The 14,474-nt window shown below is 41.6% G+C and overlaps 1 protein-coding gene across 2 annotated transcripts in view; it reads right to left on the bottom strand.

Moving 5' to 3' along the window:
• Window positions 1-537: 537 nt before the first annotated feature.
• Window positions 538-14,474, bottom strand: part of RELN (reelin) — a 468,214-nt gene continuing 454,277 nt past the window's right edge. Inside the window, exons 64-65 of one of the 2 annotated variants that reach the window (XM_048836399.2) lie at window positions 8,398-8,533; window positions 1,570-1,661 (exon numbers count right to left, since the gene is read on the bottom strand). In XM_048836399.2, coding sequence (XP_048692356.2) covers window positions 8,404-8,533 — 130 coding nt within the window. In that variant the 3' untranslated portion in view covers window positions 1,570-1,661; window positions 8,398-8,403. Of the gene's footprint in view, window positions 1,662-8,397; window positions 8,534-14,474 lie in introns of both variants that reach the window. The other variant, XM_048836401.2, reaches the window with a different exon arrangement.

Here is a 14,474-nt window from a genome sequence, read left to right as displayed (position 1 = left end):
CAGATTGACAAGATTGAGAGTAAAGTAACTGTCTTAAAAAGGAATGGTCCAGTCCATAGTGAAGGACACTGGAAATCTGAACTTCTGGGTTTTGTTCCCAGTTCTGCCAATGATGCATTATGTAACTTTGGCTAAGTCAAAGTCCTACAGTTAGCCCCAAACGGCCTGATTTTCAGAAGTGTTCAACACCCACATTTTCCATGAAATTGTATGGGATCAGCATAAATATGGATTTAGGTGCCTAACTTAAGGTACCCAAGCTTGAAAATGTTTCTTCTTACTCACCTGCCCTCAGGTTTGTCACTTGTAAAATACTTATATATCTCAGAGGTGTTATGAAGCTTCCTCAATTAATGTCTGTAAAGCACTTTGAGATTCCCAAAGGAAAGACACAACTGAAGCACAGTGTACTCAACGTTGAAAAATATTATACAGTGTTCATCTGTGTGCTGTTGTTACAATCTGAGTGAGCAAACCAAACCCCTTACCAAATAATTTCATTTAGGACACAATGGCCTGAAAAATCTAACACTAAACTTGTTTATCAACTTTACTTTATTGAAGCGTGGATCTGTAGCTTGGTTCACCATATAGTGAAACATTTTATTTATGACAATAGGCAGCTTAGGGCTACAGGGGCATTGTAATGTTGCTGGTGTAGGTACAACTTCATCAGATGATACAAACATGACCCGCAATAGAAACAAACACCAAATAGAACACGATGAAACGTTCACGTCACAAATCACTCCATTACTACAGACATCAAATGGCAGTTATTACAATTAAATCAGTCACAGAGAACTGTTTTACCTTTAGACAAGGAAATGGGAACTTCTGTTTGGGGTTTTATCCACAGCTGCTTAGTAAAAAAGTTTAAATGTCAAGCATTCTTCTTATCCACAAAACAATGCTAACCAACAGACATATCAAAGAGTAAGACTGAAGGAGATCAACGTCTTTACAACTACTTTTGCAATTATCTTCTTGAGTAGGTATTGCAATTTGCTTTATGCATGTTATCAGAGTGTAAATAGCCCCAAAATCAGCAGCAAAATATTACAACAACATAACAAGTAAATACAGTGCCAATATGTCATGTTGTAGAAGAGAATACAAAGAAGACAATGATAACTTAATCATATAAAATATGATACAGAGCTGAAATACAAGTGCATTTAAATAGCTGTGTGACAAAGAATGTTAAATACTGTACTTAATATGTAGTTTTTAAACATAAAATCTGGAAAAGTCTTTGTGCTTAAACTTTTTTCCTGTTAAACAGATTAGTTGCTTACTTCCCATACTGCCACTGTAACTGATATTACAACAGATCACAATTTTCACAGACACATCAACATTGAAACATTTACCTATGAGAAAATAAGTCACTTCTCATTAGTTCACAGTGCGAAAAAGTGGTGTAACTCTGTCTTGAGAAAGGCTTTTCGTTATTCACCAAGCCAGTTGCAGAAAAGTCCTGATACCAGATGCAGTGCTAAGATTTAAATAATGGAAAGCAACACATCACATGTTGGGAGGAAAATATAAATTTCTCGTTTCTTCATGGGTATCGTCTAAGTGACCTTCGTCTTCTGTTGTAGAAATGCCTGAGCCCATGTTGCCGTGAAAAATTCATCATGTAATTTTGTTTGCGAGTGCTGTTAAAATCAAAGGGTAGGGAGGAGGAAAAGAATGTCAATCTCTTTGCATCCATTTTGAAATTGCCTTCTGACATGTAAGCTGGGGGGCCAGATTCTCCACCCTCTTGTGCCTTGCACAGTCTTTTCTGCCTCTGCAAAGTGATGTAAAATCCTACCATTTGCATCTGACAGCATGTTAGAACAATGATAATGACCGTACAAGGTGCAAGGCCGTTGAGACTCGGGCCCACTTTGATTTTGCTTACAATTCAGTATTTCAGAACTAGAGCAAGAATTTAAATTAATTATCACTGATGGGGGCTTAGGGCCAGATTCACTCAAGCTGTATGCACTCTATCCCCTCCCAACACAGGGCATTTCTCCAAGCCTGATTTATACTCCAAAAATCCTTGTCTCCCTCATTTGCAGACTCCTAAATGGGAGAGATGCTGTTAATCCCTTTCCTCTCGAGTGCAGCAGAAAAATACTGCTCCACCTCCCTAATGTCTGGCTCTGCTATTGTGATGATTTGGGGAATCTGTACAACTTGTGAATTCAGGCCGATGTTCTCAGTTGTTCTTATGAACATTTCTGTATTATTGAATACCTCTATATGTATGTGGTTCCACCCTTGCTGACAAGGGCTGTCTCACATCCCTCCCTCACCAGGCACAATGGGGGGGTGGGGGGTCATTAGAATGCCATAACTACTTATTCAAGTGGAAGTACCATGGGACAATGGTTTAGCTCAAGCCTAGAAGAATCAATTTTATCCTGCCTTCCTGCAGGAGGCTGGTGAAGGGGAGAGAGTGGAAAATCCTCAGCCAGAATAAAGGGACAGAGATGACAAAGCAGGGTTTTGAAAAGGGCTTATATGTGAGAACCACACAAGAAGTTTTGAGCAGGCAAAGGGGAAAAGACAAACGATTTTCATAGCAAACACCACCAGTTTAGCTGCAGGACCAATCAAAATCAGAGCAAACTGACCTGGGGAGGGAAACATAGGAGTTCCATGGTTGAGAAGACAATCCAAGAATGCAGAAGAAGGACCCTGGGCACCCCCAGAGGATTCTGACCCCAACCCAAAGAATGCTCTGCAGTGTGTGTGTGTGTGTGTGTGAGAGAGAGAGACCTATTATGTGCCCTTGAAGTGTTAACCCTATGACCCCAAAGTGCATACCTGGCTGGTGTGCTGAGAAAGGGTGTGTTAAACTGTGGGAGAGTGAGGGGTTAGCAGTTGGACTACAGGTCTAAGCTCTCAGGAGGGGATGCTAAACAGAGGATTTGCACCCCAAGAGTGTGCCCAGAGACCTCAAGCCGGGGCAGTGTCTGAACTCTTTCAGACTCTACAGGCTTAAAGCACATGGAACCCAGCAGTGGGATCCCTTACAGGGTCTTGTAAGTAGCCACTTCCTTTTGAGAATAAAATAAAAACACTGCTCTACCTCCCAAACTTTAAGATTTGCTAAGCAGCAAACCCTTGAACTAAGTGACTTTGACTGAGTGAAGTTTTCTTAAAAAACCCCAACAACCCAAAAATCTTTAGAAGAGGATCAAAGAAACACATGGAACAGAGTGACCAGATTTTAGATGATAAATCAAGACACTTTTCCATTTCCAAATAGGGCTCTTTCTTTCACCACGGTGAGGCTAAATAAAACAAAACAAAGGGAAATCCCGGGGCACAGGGGAAACAAATGGAAAATTGTGGAAAGTACCATGAAAAGTAAATTTCCTTACTGGCTGAATAGGGTAGGAGTATTTGGGGGCCTAATATACACTACAACTGAACGGGTGGAGGCTGTTGTATCTAATCACTAGAGACTAGCACCACCATCTAGACTGCAACTTCCTTTAAGGGAGAGGGGCGTGGCTGTTGCTATTTTTGGCCCTTTGGCTACACCAGTCCTAACACATAGAACGGCCAGAAGATGGTGCAAGAATTTTGGTGCATGTTATGTATAAATTCCTTAAAAAGGCCGAGCTGTATTTAAATATAAACATAGTTAAAATAATCTACATTGAAACAGTTGTAATACAGATGGACAGCTAATATTTGCTGAAGAAGCCTTTCTCCCTATGTTCAAGCCCTCACCTAGGTTGGGTGTCAGGAGTGGCCATTTTCAGAGTGACGAGTCTGGGAAGAATGAACTGGGAAAAAAGGAGAGGTCTCTCCAGTGGTTCCTGCTGAGAGGCTGGTTTCTGAACACTGTGCCTTTTAATATCTTCATGTTATAAAACTAAGCTAATATATTCCTGGTGTGGCTCCACTGATTAAATGCACTTGTACCAGAGATGTCTCTCCATGTTTCTCCTGGCAGCTTCATTCCTAACTGCTGGGAATGCCACAGGCTCTGGAGAAGAAGCTTATAGCTTTCATGACGATTCAATACAGTTCTGCTCCTAAATGCAAACTTGCACATAACCCTGAAGAGACTCACTTTGAGGCTGTATGGCAATCCTAAGCTCTACCATCTCTGCTGGTGGAATGGAACTCTGAACAGCTACATTTGGGTTAACTCTGTTTGCTTGTCATTGTCATTAGCACATTGGTGTAATATAAGTCTCATTTAAAGCTACAAGCAAAATCCATTCAGAGTTATGAGAATGAAAAAATACTTGTAGCACAGAATGCGAATATCTGACATTACTACAGCACCTTTCATGTCTATTGATCACAAACCACTTCACTCTCCATATACACACATCACTTTAAAGCAACCGGTTCTGGGCAGGGAGTGTGGCAACCACTACGGCACAACACTGGGAGGAGTGGGGATGGATACATTGGTCAGAATCCTGGGGTGAAACCCCTGCTTTTAAAAACGAAAAGAAGGTGTCATGGGGAATTTAATGACCATACATTGCAGCAAGGGCCCAATTTGTAAAGTCTCATCAGAGAGGTCCCGCACAAGAAACTGCACAGAACGAATTTATCTCAGAATAATAAAGGGCAGTGTTGACTCTGTCAGGCTTTGACGCTGTTCTAGGAAGCCCAAGTATTATAATCCTGATGCTTAAGGCCACTGCACTGTCCCTTCTGGACATTATTTGCAAAAAATATTAATATTCCCTCAAGGCTACGCTGGAAGCCGTCTTAGTCCAACATCCACAATGAGATCCTATGTGCAACCAACAATACTGATGGTTGCCAGCATGAGAAAACTCAATGATTCAGCAGAACAACTGCTACCCACCACAGGATGAACTGTCATAGGACCTGATCCCATCTTTTCTGGTTTCAATGGATGCAGGATCAGGCCTATAAAGATCAAGTCTCAAGGTCAGATTCATGCTTGTGGATGCAAGGCGGTGCAATTTTCAGCCCTATGCATCCATGAGGGGAACACTGACTGCACCAGAGAGAGGGAAATTCAGTCCAAGGAATGCCATCATAAATTCCCTGGGGTGATTCCATGGAAAGACAACAATATGTTCTGGTGGAGTCCATGCAGCTTCTGGCTGGTTTGGCTCTGCCCCTCCAGGGCTGACCAGCCTGCTTTGGAGGTAGTGGGGGTTGGTTTTGGTCCCCCAGTGGTGAAAAGGATGCTGGCAGCTTGGCTCATTTACCTCTGCTCCAGGTGGACTGCAGGCCTCTGTTGCTGGAGGCCCACAACCCAGGGAGTGCAGCAAGTCCTAAGTTTTGTTATAAAGGTGGAGTCATGAAACAAAAAACTGGCAGCAGGTGTCACAATTAACTTTCTATTTGGGGAGCTAGCGCAGGGTGGTGAGTTTTCATTGTGAATGAAAAGTAAATGCTCAGCTTGCAATCAATTACCCTCTCCCTTCCAAGTGCATACGCTTATTTTTAGTGAATATGACCCCTAAGGAAAAATAAGCATGAACCTCCAAAGGCAAGAATAGCTTTTACTGTTGTATAAAGAAACCATCTCTATAAAATTGACTTCAAAATTATCCTCTTTCCAACAACTAACTGAGAACTTAATTTATTAGACTACACTAAAATAATTGATGCTATAACCCTTGCCCACCCAGTTTTTCAAGCCATCCAGCATCTGATGGTAATGGATACAATACAAACTCTTGCATTGCTACAGTAGCCATTATGCCAGAGCATCTTTCATTTAAGAGGTGGTTTTTGTTTAACATTTGAGCTTGATTTCACCTGGCTTTTACCCAGAAAGGGAAGTTCTGCACTACACTGATTTATTATAGTTTTGTGTGAGACTTACAGTGATTGGCAAAGCTAATGTTTCCTGTGCACCTTTATTTTCCTGACACCTTATAATCTAAGGCAAATCAGACACATTTTTAAGAAGAACAAATAGCTCAAAATGTTCTTTAACAATTCTTATTACACTATCATCTCTGTCTAATGCTGCTTACCGCCTTAAATGTAATGACACGAACAAGACTTAAACAACAATAATTATGCTGCAGACATTTTAAGGAAATAAATGAAGAAATTTAGAAAAGGTTATCACGTGAGTTATAGGCCAGAAGCAGCTGCTTAGTCTTTGATTTAAATTCAATCTATTAGTGGTATTTTACAAGATGGTGAAATGTATTTGTTGTGTGCCCCAAGGAAAGAGTTCACATGTTTTACTAAGTGAAATCAAAACTGCAGTACAAGAAAAAAAAACTATGAAAACAAAACAAAACCAAAACAACAATTAAGCTAATGCTCAGTCCTTCAGTTGTGCTGATAGACCTAATCTCACTCCCACTGAAGTCTGTGGTAGTCTTTCCACTGACTTTGGTAGGCATTGGTTAGGGCTTGAAGGGTTGATTCAATGCCCAGTGAAGTCAATGGAAAATTTCTCATTGCCTTCATAGAAGTTGGATCTGACCTTTAGTGCAGCATATAAGAGTATATTCTGCTCTCTGTGGGCTGGGGTGGAGGTATATGCATATAATTCTATTAACTATAATGGAAGTTAACATCATACATTGATAAGAGAACAAAGTTCAATTGTACTTTATAAGATCACCTTAATAGCTATATCATAAAAGCATTGCAGAAAAGGTAATTCTGCATTTATTGGATTTAGTGTCTGTAAAGAAGCCCTTTAATGTTGTTTTTATATAGCAATACTGAACTTTATTTCTATTTTTTAGAAAAAAACAAACAGATTTGTCATTAAGACTATGGAGATGCTGTTGTTATTATTTATAATGTAACAGTATCCACAATGTGCGAGGCACTGTAAAGATATATGGGGAGAAACAATCCCTACCTCAAAGATTATGAATGGAATCATTTCAACCACAAAGGGAACTTAGACACCATTACAATTTCAGTGAAAGTGCACAATAAACTTTCCAAGGTTCATCAGCATGCACTGATCCTTTGGTGCATCTTCGGTGCACTTACCAGATCATTGGATGAAGAGTACAGATGAAAAAAAATCTCCCAAAGACTAGTTATCTGTGGATCATTTGACAGAATGACTAGTAACAAAACCTAGGAAGCAATTATTGCACAATCCAATCTGTCACCTTTTTAGGGCAATATGCTTGTATTTAAAAAAAAAATATGGGGGCTGATACTGCTCTAACTTACACAAGTAAATTCTTTAATTCCAGTGCAGTCACTGGAGTTACACCACTGCAAACGAGAGCAGATCAGGCAGATACAGTATAATGAAGAGCCACGCTGGGTATGCTCAATAAGCATGAACAATAAAACAACATATGAGGAGTTACTCTGTATGTGTCTTTTAAGCCTCAGTAATTTAACATGATTTTTTAAAATATAAAGTACCTATTGGACTATTATCCTGCACTTTTTTTGTTTTAAATCAAAGACGGCCAAGCGAATAAGAACATTTGGTAAATAATATGTACCTATGCTAAGACCGTGAATTATTTTTATTTGTTATTTATATGTATAACTGACATGGCACATCAGAAACAAAGGTTTCTGGGTGCCAAACCAAACTTTAACCTAAATCAAGCCTTTGAAAAAATGAAAGGCAACATGGTCCGACAAATAAATATATCAATGTTTAGTATGCAGCGAATGTTGTGGCTGAGTTACAAACCCCCTAAGAATGGTGACAGACTCCAGAGGAAACCCCGGGCCCCGCTGAAGTCAATGGCAAAACTCCAATAGTATCAGTATTAAAACCTATGTCTCTAGCTACTATGGTGATTAGAAATGCCTAGCTGCATAACTATGGCTGTACAAAGTGATGCTGTTATAATAAGCAAAAAACCCACTCCAAATAAATACTTATTCTGTTTTTAGTTACATTGGCATGCATCACTGCATATATTTATTGTACATGTTTACGGACACACAGTAGATAATTTTGGCCTTAATTCTGTAATTTTAATTTACTGAAAATAGTGGGAATTTTACGTCAGGTCTCAGGGCCAGATCTTGCAAGTTGTTGAGAATTCTCAGTTTCGACCTACTTCAAGGATTATTGGGAGCACTCAGGAACTCTCAGGTGGGGCCCAGCACCCACCATGATCAGGGCTCTCAATCCTTAGTTACAACGTCCACTCTCTTAATTGAAAGTTTGCTTGAGTGAGGTGCTGAACGTATCCTGCAAACTTTAACTCCTAATGGCACTGAGAACCCTGCAGAATCAGTCTGTGAGGAACAGCTGCAGGGTTTGGACCTTTATGAGACAGCAATGCATGCTCACATCTTTGAGAGTACAAATGAAGCCGCTCCCTTTCCCGCAAAATATCATCATTGACAAAATACAGGGTTAGAGTCTTTCAAAGTACTGTAGCTGTACCACCAACATATAGTTGATATTAATTCAGGGAAAGTACTTACCTTACTCTAGTGTAAAACCAATGACAGCAAATAATGAAATACAACACAAATTAGAAAATGCCTTTCAATGCATGCAGCACTGTGACTAGTCATAAAAGCCAGATGAGGTTTAGAGGCAATATAGGACTTTTCATCTCTTTTGAAAATAAAAATTGAACAAATTATTTCCTGATTTTTAAAATCAACATTTATATTTTTATTTTCTATAAAAATTCATCATGCAGTCTTTTTATAGAAACATAGTAAAAGACAGTCTTAAAAGCACAGTCTGCACCATACTAAATTTGGCATAAATCTTGTGAATACAAAGATAATGCCCTAACATTTAAATTGTTTCTTTTCTTTATTACAAATATTTTTAATAATCTTGAGTGAAATGTTTCAAAGCATTGCTTTCTGCTGAAGAAATGAAGCAAATGAAAATGTTTTTCCACATGAATATGTTTTGTTACAGCTAGAAGATATAATTTGTACTTGAATATTGCAAAAAAGCATAAAAATTCTTTGTAACAAATGCAACACAAAATCCTCAACAAGTCATTTGTGCCAAAAATGTAAAATTATCTTGACAATGAATAGCATGAAGTGATGGTTTATGGAGGATTAATTCTATGTTTATTATTGCAAAGTTAACCACACACACACACACACACACAATTTTGGGGCCATATCCTACATTTCTTGCGCAACTAAAATTCCCAAGGATGTCACTGGGAGTTTTGGGTGCATAAAGAATGAAGGATCAGACCCTTAGTTTGCAGTTTATTCCCCTTCAGTTCTGAATACATTTGATCAGAGTTCACTGTTTCTTTATAGGTTATTAAGGGCCCACCCTGTTTACAAAGAAATTGCTTTTCAAGAAGCACATGCAAAAAAGGTGTGTGGTTTTATTGTTCAGCAAACAGACTGTGAATTATATTATATGTAGACTGAAGTGCAAATGTAATGCAGAGCTGGATTCAGGCTTTTAGGGTAGAGGTACGTGGGCACAGAATAAGCATTCTTGTAGGAGTGGAAGGCAGGGGATGGGAGGTGAGGGAGAATTACGTTTTTATCCTAAGAAAGGTCACATTCATTGATCATGCAAGGACTCTGCCCAAAACTTTCTTCAAAAGTGCAGAGAGCAAGTACGCTGTCTTAACAAATGAATAAAAGAAAACTCAGTTTAAAGGGACAAGATGACTGGATAGTAGTTTCACCCCTACTTTATAGGTCCAGCCCTATTAAAATAGTTTGACAAATGATTAGCTGGCAAGATCATACCGATATATACTGGTTTCAGAGTAGCAGCCGTGTTAGTCTGTATTTGTAAAAAGAAAAGGAGTACTAGTGGCACCTTAGAGACTAACCAATTTATTTGAGCATAAGCTTTCGTGAGCTATTGTAGCTCACGAAAGCTTATGCTCAAATAAATTGGTTAGTCTCTAAGGTGCCACTAGTACTCCTTTTCTTTTTACCAATATATACTGTATTCCAAATAGCTTCTATATTCACTCTGAGCACTATTTGCAGCTGCATTACAGGATTAGCAATATTTCTGTTGTATTAATTGAATAATTCAAAGAAGTATTACAGATAGGCCCTTGTTTCCAGCCTTCCTGATTGCACACATAGGTTTTGCATGTGAAAATTAGGGGCTGTTCCAAATATTGGCATATTTGTTTGTGTCATCTATCTTGGGAGAAAAAAAATTGCCTCCACAACAGGGGAGGCTAGGCTAGGCTTCTGGAAATGTAGCTCATACAGCATCTGATAGTCACAGGCTAGTGGTATGATTGTGTTATCAGAATCAGGAGTCAATCAGAATGAACAATATATGATAATCCTGTTTATAACTCAGCTATAAACTATGTTCTGGACTCTAAATTGGCATGGAGGCTCAGGAGAAAATTAATTTTAAATATTTGGAGGGGTGAGAAGAGCCAAAGCATCAAAATGGAAATTTTGAAGTCATGTAAGTATAAAAATATTCATAAACGTAACTCTAGAAACTGCTTTATTTCTAAGGCAGGGGTGGCCAACCTGAGCCTGAGAAGGAGCCAGAAGTTACCAATGTACATTGCCAAAGAGCCACAGTAATACGTCAGCAGCCCCTCATCAGATCCTGCCCCCGCACCCAATGCCGCCCACCCACCGGCAGCCCCGCCAATCAGCGCCTCCCCTTCCCACCCTGCACCTCCCAATCAGCTGTTTCGTGGTGTGCAGGAGGCTCTGGGGTGGGAGGGGAGAGGAGCAAGAGCATGGCAGGCTCAGGGGAGGGGGCGGGAAGGGGTAGAGCAGAAGCAGGGCCTGTGGCAGAGCCAGGGGTCGAGCAGTGAGCACTCCCCGGCACATTGGAAAGTTGGCGCCTGTAGCTCCAGTCCCGGAGTCGATGCCTATACAAGGAGCCGCATATTACCTTCTGAAGAGCCACATGTGGCTCCGGAGCCACAGATTGGCCACGCCTGTTCTAAGGGATTAAGTGGTCACTAGAGGGCACTGTAGGAGGAGCAGGGAACATTTGTAGTTGCTGGAAAGTAGAATCAGACCAGCACTCTTGCTTGCAATGAGTCCCTATTGACCACATCCCTGCAGGGTGCCACTGCTCCCAGCCTGCTCTCCCCATATGTCCCTCACTCTTCTTGAAGGTGGGACTCTTCGGGGACAGGGCGTGCATACCAGCTGCAGATGCTGGGGGTGAGGAGAAGCTGGTATGGAACCTACAGTCGTTCAGTGCATGCAGGCCAACTGGCAGTGATTGGAGGTAGGCTGGGCGGATCTGGCTGACTGCATGCTTAGGGAGGAAAAGTGGTGAAAGCAATGGAGGGTTAGAGAGAAGAGGCATGGAGAGTTGTGGTAAGAAGGGGGCACCTCAGTACAGAATGTGAAGATGTACAGAGACACAAGGTGGGTGAGGTAATATCTTTTATTGGACCAATTTCTGTTGGCGAGAGAGAAAAGCTGATCTGAAGAAAAGCTCTGCATGGCTCGAAAGCTGGGCCAAATAAAGACATTACCTCACCCACCTTTTCTTTGCAATATTCTGGGGCTACCACTGCACTGCATACGGCAAGAGAAGAAGTATCATCATCCTCAGCAGCCAGAGGATTAAGATGCTTACTAAGATACTTTTATAGCTTTTAAACAATTTGAATTTAATAACGTCAGAGCCAGATACTCAGGTCTCACTGACTCACATCCAGTGCAGAACATGGGGCAGGAGTCAGAGATTACTTAATCCTTCCTTTGTGCTCCCCTAGTCCTGTGGAAAGCTAAGTACTGTTTCTGTTCCTGACATCAAGCTCTAATCCATGCTTGCTACAATGGCCCTCCTGTAGCTGTGGCCATTCTGCTAGCACAGGACTGCTGGAGTTCAAGGTGCTCTGGTCATGCCTCACAATTCACCAACATACCTTCTATGCTGGACAAGGAATATGGTGCATGTAGCTTGAATAGCCTGCTCTACACCAGCAAGAGCGTTCCCTATGCAAGAGGAACCCCCACCTGCTCCTGGGTGGCTTTCTAGCCCCTTTGTGCCATGGCAGAACAAAGGGGTTGGCCTGGGAGATGAGGAGCTGGTCTTTAATTTGCAGCCCTCAACCCTCTGCCAGAGAAAAAGGAATACAAAGTATGATCATAGTATGGTTTAATATTATGGCTGGAATAGTAAAGTTTATAATCAGATGGTGTATATGGTGTTTATACCGTCTCCCCCTGGGATGTTTGAGATGTATGTGGGAGCCCCTCAATACACATTGACAACATGGATGACTAGATTTTTAAAATGAAAAACCAGGATGTCTGTCCCCCAGGGGTAGAGCAAAAGAAGGCAGGGAAGGGGATGATTTTGCTGCGGGGTAGGGAGGTGTACACAGGATGGTGAGAGAGAAGAGTATGACCACTCCTTGAGTTGTGCCTCAGCCACGCAATGCCTCTCCCTCTCCTTCACCACACTGTGCCTCTAGCTCTATGTTTTGAGGAGAGGTAGTTTGAGAACTTGAGGAAGAGGGGACTCCCTGGGGGCCTCCTTGGGAGCAGGACAGGTTGTCAACATATGACTGGCCTGGCCAGGGCTAGTCCTTGAGGTGCACTCAGCTGGCCTGTGAATACTGTCACCAACTCAGCTAACTGGTGTCTCTTTCAGGTGGCCAATTTGCAGGTGTTACAAAAACGTGGCGAAACTCAAATTTTATTAAACAGACAGGGACCATCAGAGAGGACCTGAAAATAGGGATATTCCTGGTTTTCCGGGACACATGGTCACCCTACATATGAATCATTAGTTATTTGCTGACTAATACTCAGATAACACCCTCTCAGAAAACACTAGCAAGGGGACTGGAGTGGGGTGGAAAATTATGAGAAGATTGCCTCTTGGCTTTTTCCTTGGATCAATCCATTGTGGAGGTAGGTTTTGTTCGCTTGCAGAGTGGGCAGGGATTCTGTGCCCATAATCCATGGATCAATCCAGGACACAACTCTGCCACTCCCTGTGGCTTCCTGACATCTTAGCTCCAATGGATGCTCCTGGCATGGGGTATTTTTGTGTGCAGAATTTAGTTTGTAAAGGCAAATTACGAGATGACATAGATGGTGGTGTAAGTGACAAGTTGAGATGGAAAGGCAGGGCTGTAGCAGGATAAGCAGTCTACGGAGAAGTTGAAGAAGGTTTAGGGTAAAGCTGCTCCTCCATTACTTTTAATTAAAATATTTTATTTAACCCTTTCAGAAATAAAATACAGCACAAAATTGTATCTGTTGGTTGGTACAGCTCTGCCCCTCTACCTCCTTGACATATGCTACCCCAATTAATTCTTGCTTACACTGATATATTAACAAAGAACTTACATCACCATGTTCTGGGGCTGTGAATCTGACCCAGCATATCAACTTTCCTACACTTCTAGGACCCATTTTCTTCCTTATCCTCTCTCTTTTTCTCTCAGTTATTGAAAATCCCAAGGAAACTCAGATATTACAAACAGTATATGTCTAGAGAATCAAGGAGAATTAAGAATTTAAGATAAACTGTATTCAGAATACAAATTGTGATGCTTAATGTTGCAACACAAATGTATATAAGACCATCAACTGGATCCTGGGAACTACAGGCCAGTCAGCTTCACCTCAGTCCCTGGAAAAATCATGGAGCAGGTCCTCAAGGAATCAATTCTGAAGCACTTAGAGGAGAGGAAAGTGATCAGGAACAGTCAGCATGGATTCACCAAGGGCAAGTCATGCCTGACTAACCTGATCGCCTTCTATGACGAGATAACTGGTTCTATGAATGAAGGGAAAGCAGTGGACGTGTTGTTCCTTGACTTTAGCAAAGCTTTTGACACTGTCTCCCACAGTATTTGCCAGCAAGTTAAAGAAGTATGGGCTGGATGAATGGACTATAAGGTGGATAGAAAGCTGGCTAGATTGTTGGGCTCAACGGGTAGTGATCAATGGCTCCATGTCTAGTTGACAGCCGGTATCAAGTGGTGTGCCCCAAGGGTCGGTCCTGGGGCCGGTTTTGTTCAAAATCTTCATAAATGATCTGGAGGATGGTGTGGATTGCACCCTCAGCAAGTTTTCAGATGACACTAAACTGGGAGGAGAGGTAGATACGCTGGAGGGTAGGGATAGGATACAGAGGGACCTAGACAAATTGGAGGATTGGGCCAAAAGAAATCTGATGAGGTTCAACAAGGACAAGTGCAGAGTCCTGCACTTAGGACGGAAGAATCCCATGCACCGCTACAGACTAGGGACCGAATGGCTAGGCAGCAGTTCTGCAGAAAAGGACCTAGGGGTTACAGTGGACGAGAAGCTGGATATGAGTCAACAGCGTGCCCTTGTTGCCAAGAAGGCCAATGGCATTTTGGGATGTATAAGTAGGGGTATTGCCAGCAGATTGAAGGACGTGATTGTTCCCCTCTATTCGACACTGGAGAGGCCTCATCTGGAGTACTGTGTCCAGTTTTGGGCCCCACACTACAAGAAGGATGTGGAAAAATTGGAAAGAGTCCAGCGGAGGGCAACAAAAATGATTAGGGGACTGGAACACATGACTTATGAGGAGAGGCTGAGGGAACTGGGATTGTTTAGTCTGC

The sequence above is a fragment of the Caretta caretta genome, chromosome 1 (assembly GCF_965140235.1).
Source record: "Caretta caretta isolate rCarCar2 chromosome 1, rCarCar1.hap1, whole genome shotgun sequence".
Classification (NCBI taxonomy): domain Eukaryota; kingdom Metazoa; phylum Chordata; order Testudines; family Cheloniidae; genus Caretta; species Caretta caretta.
The sequence above is the reverse complement of the archived record's forward strand: the minus strand, read 5'-3'. Positions and strand labels throughout refer to the sequence as shown.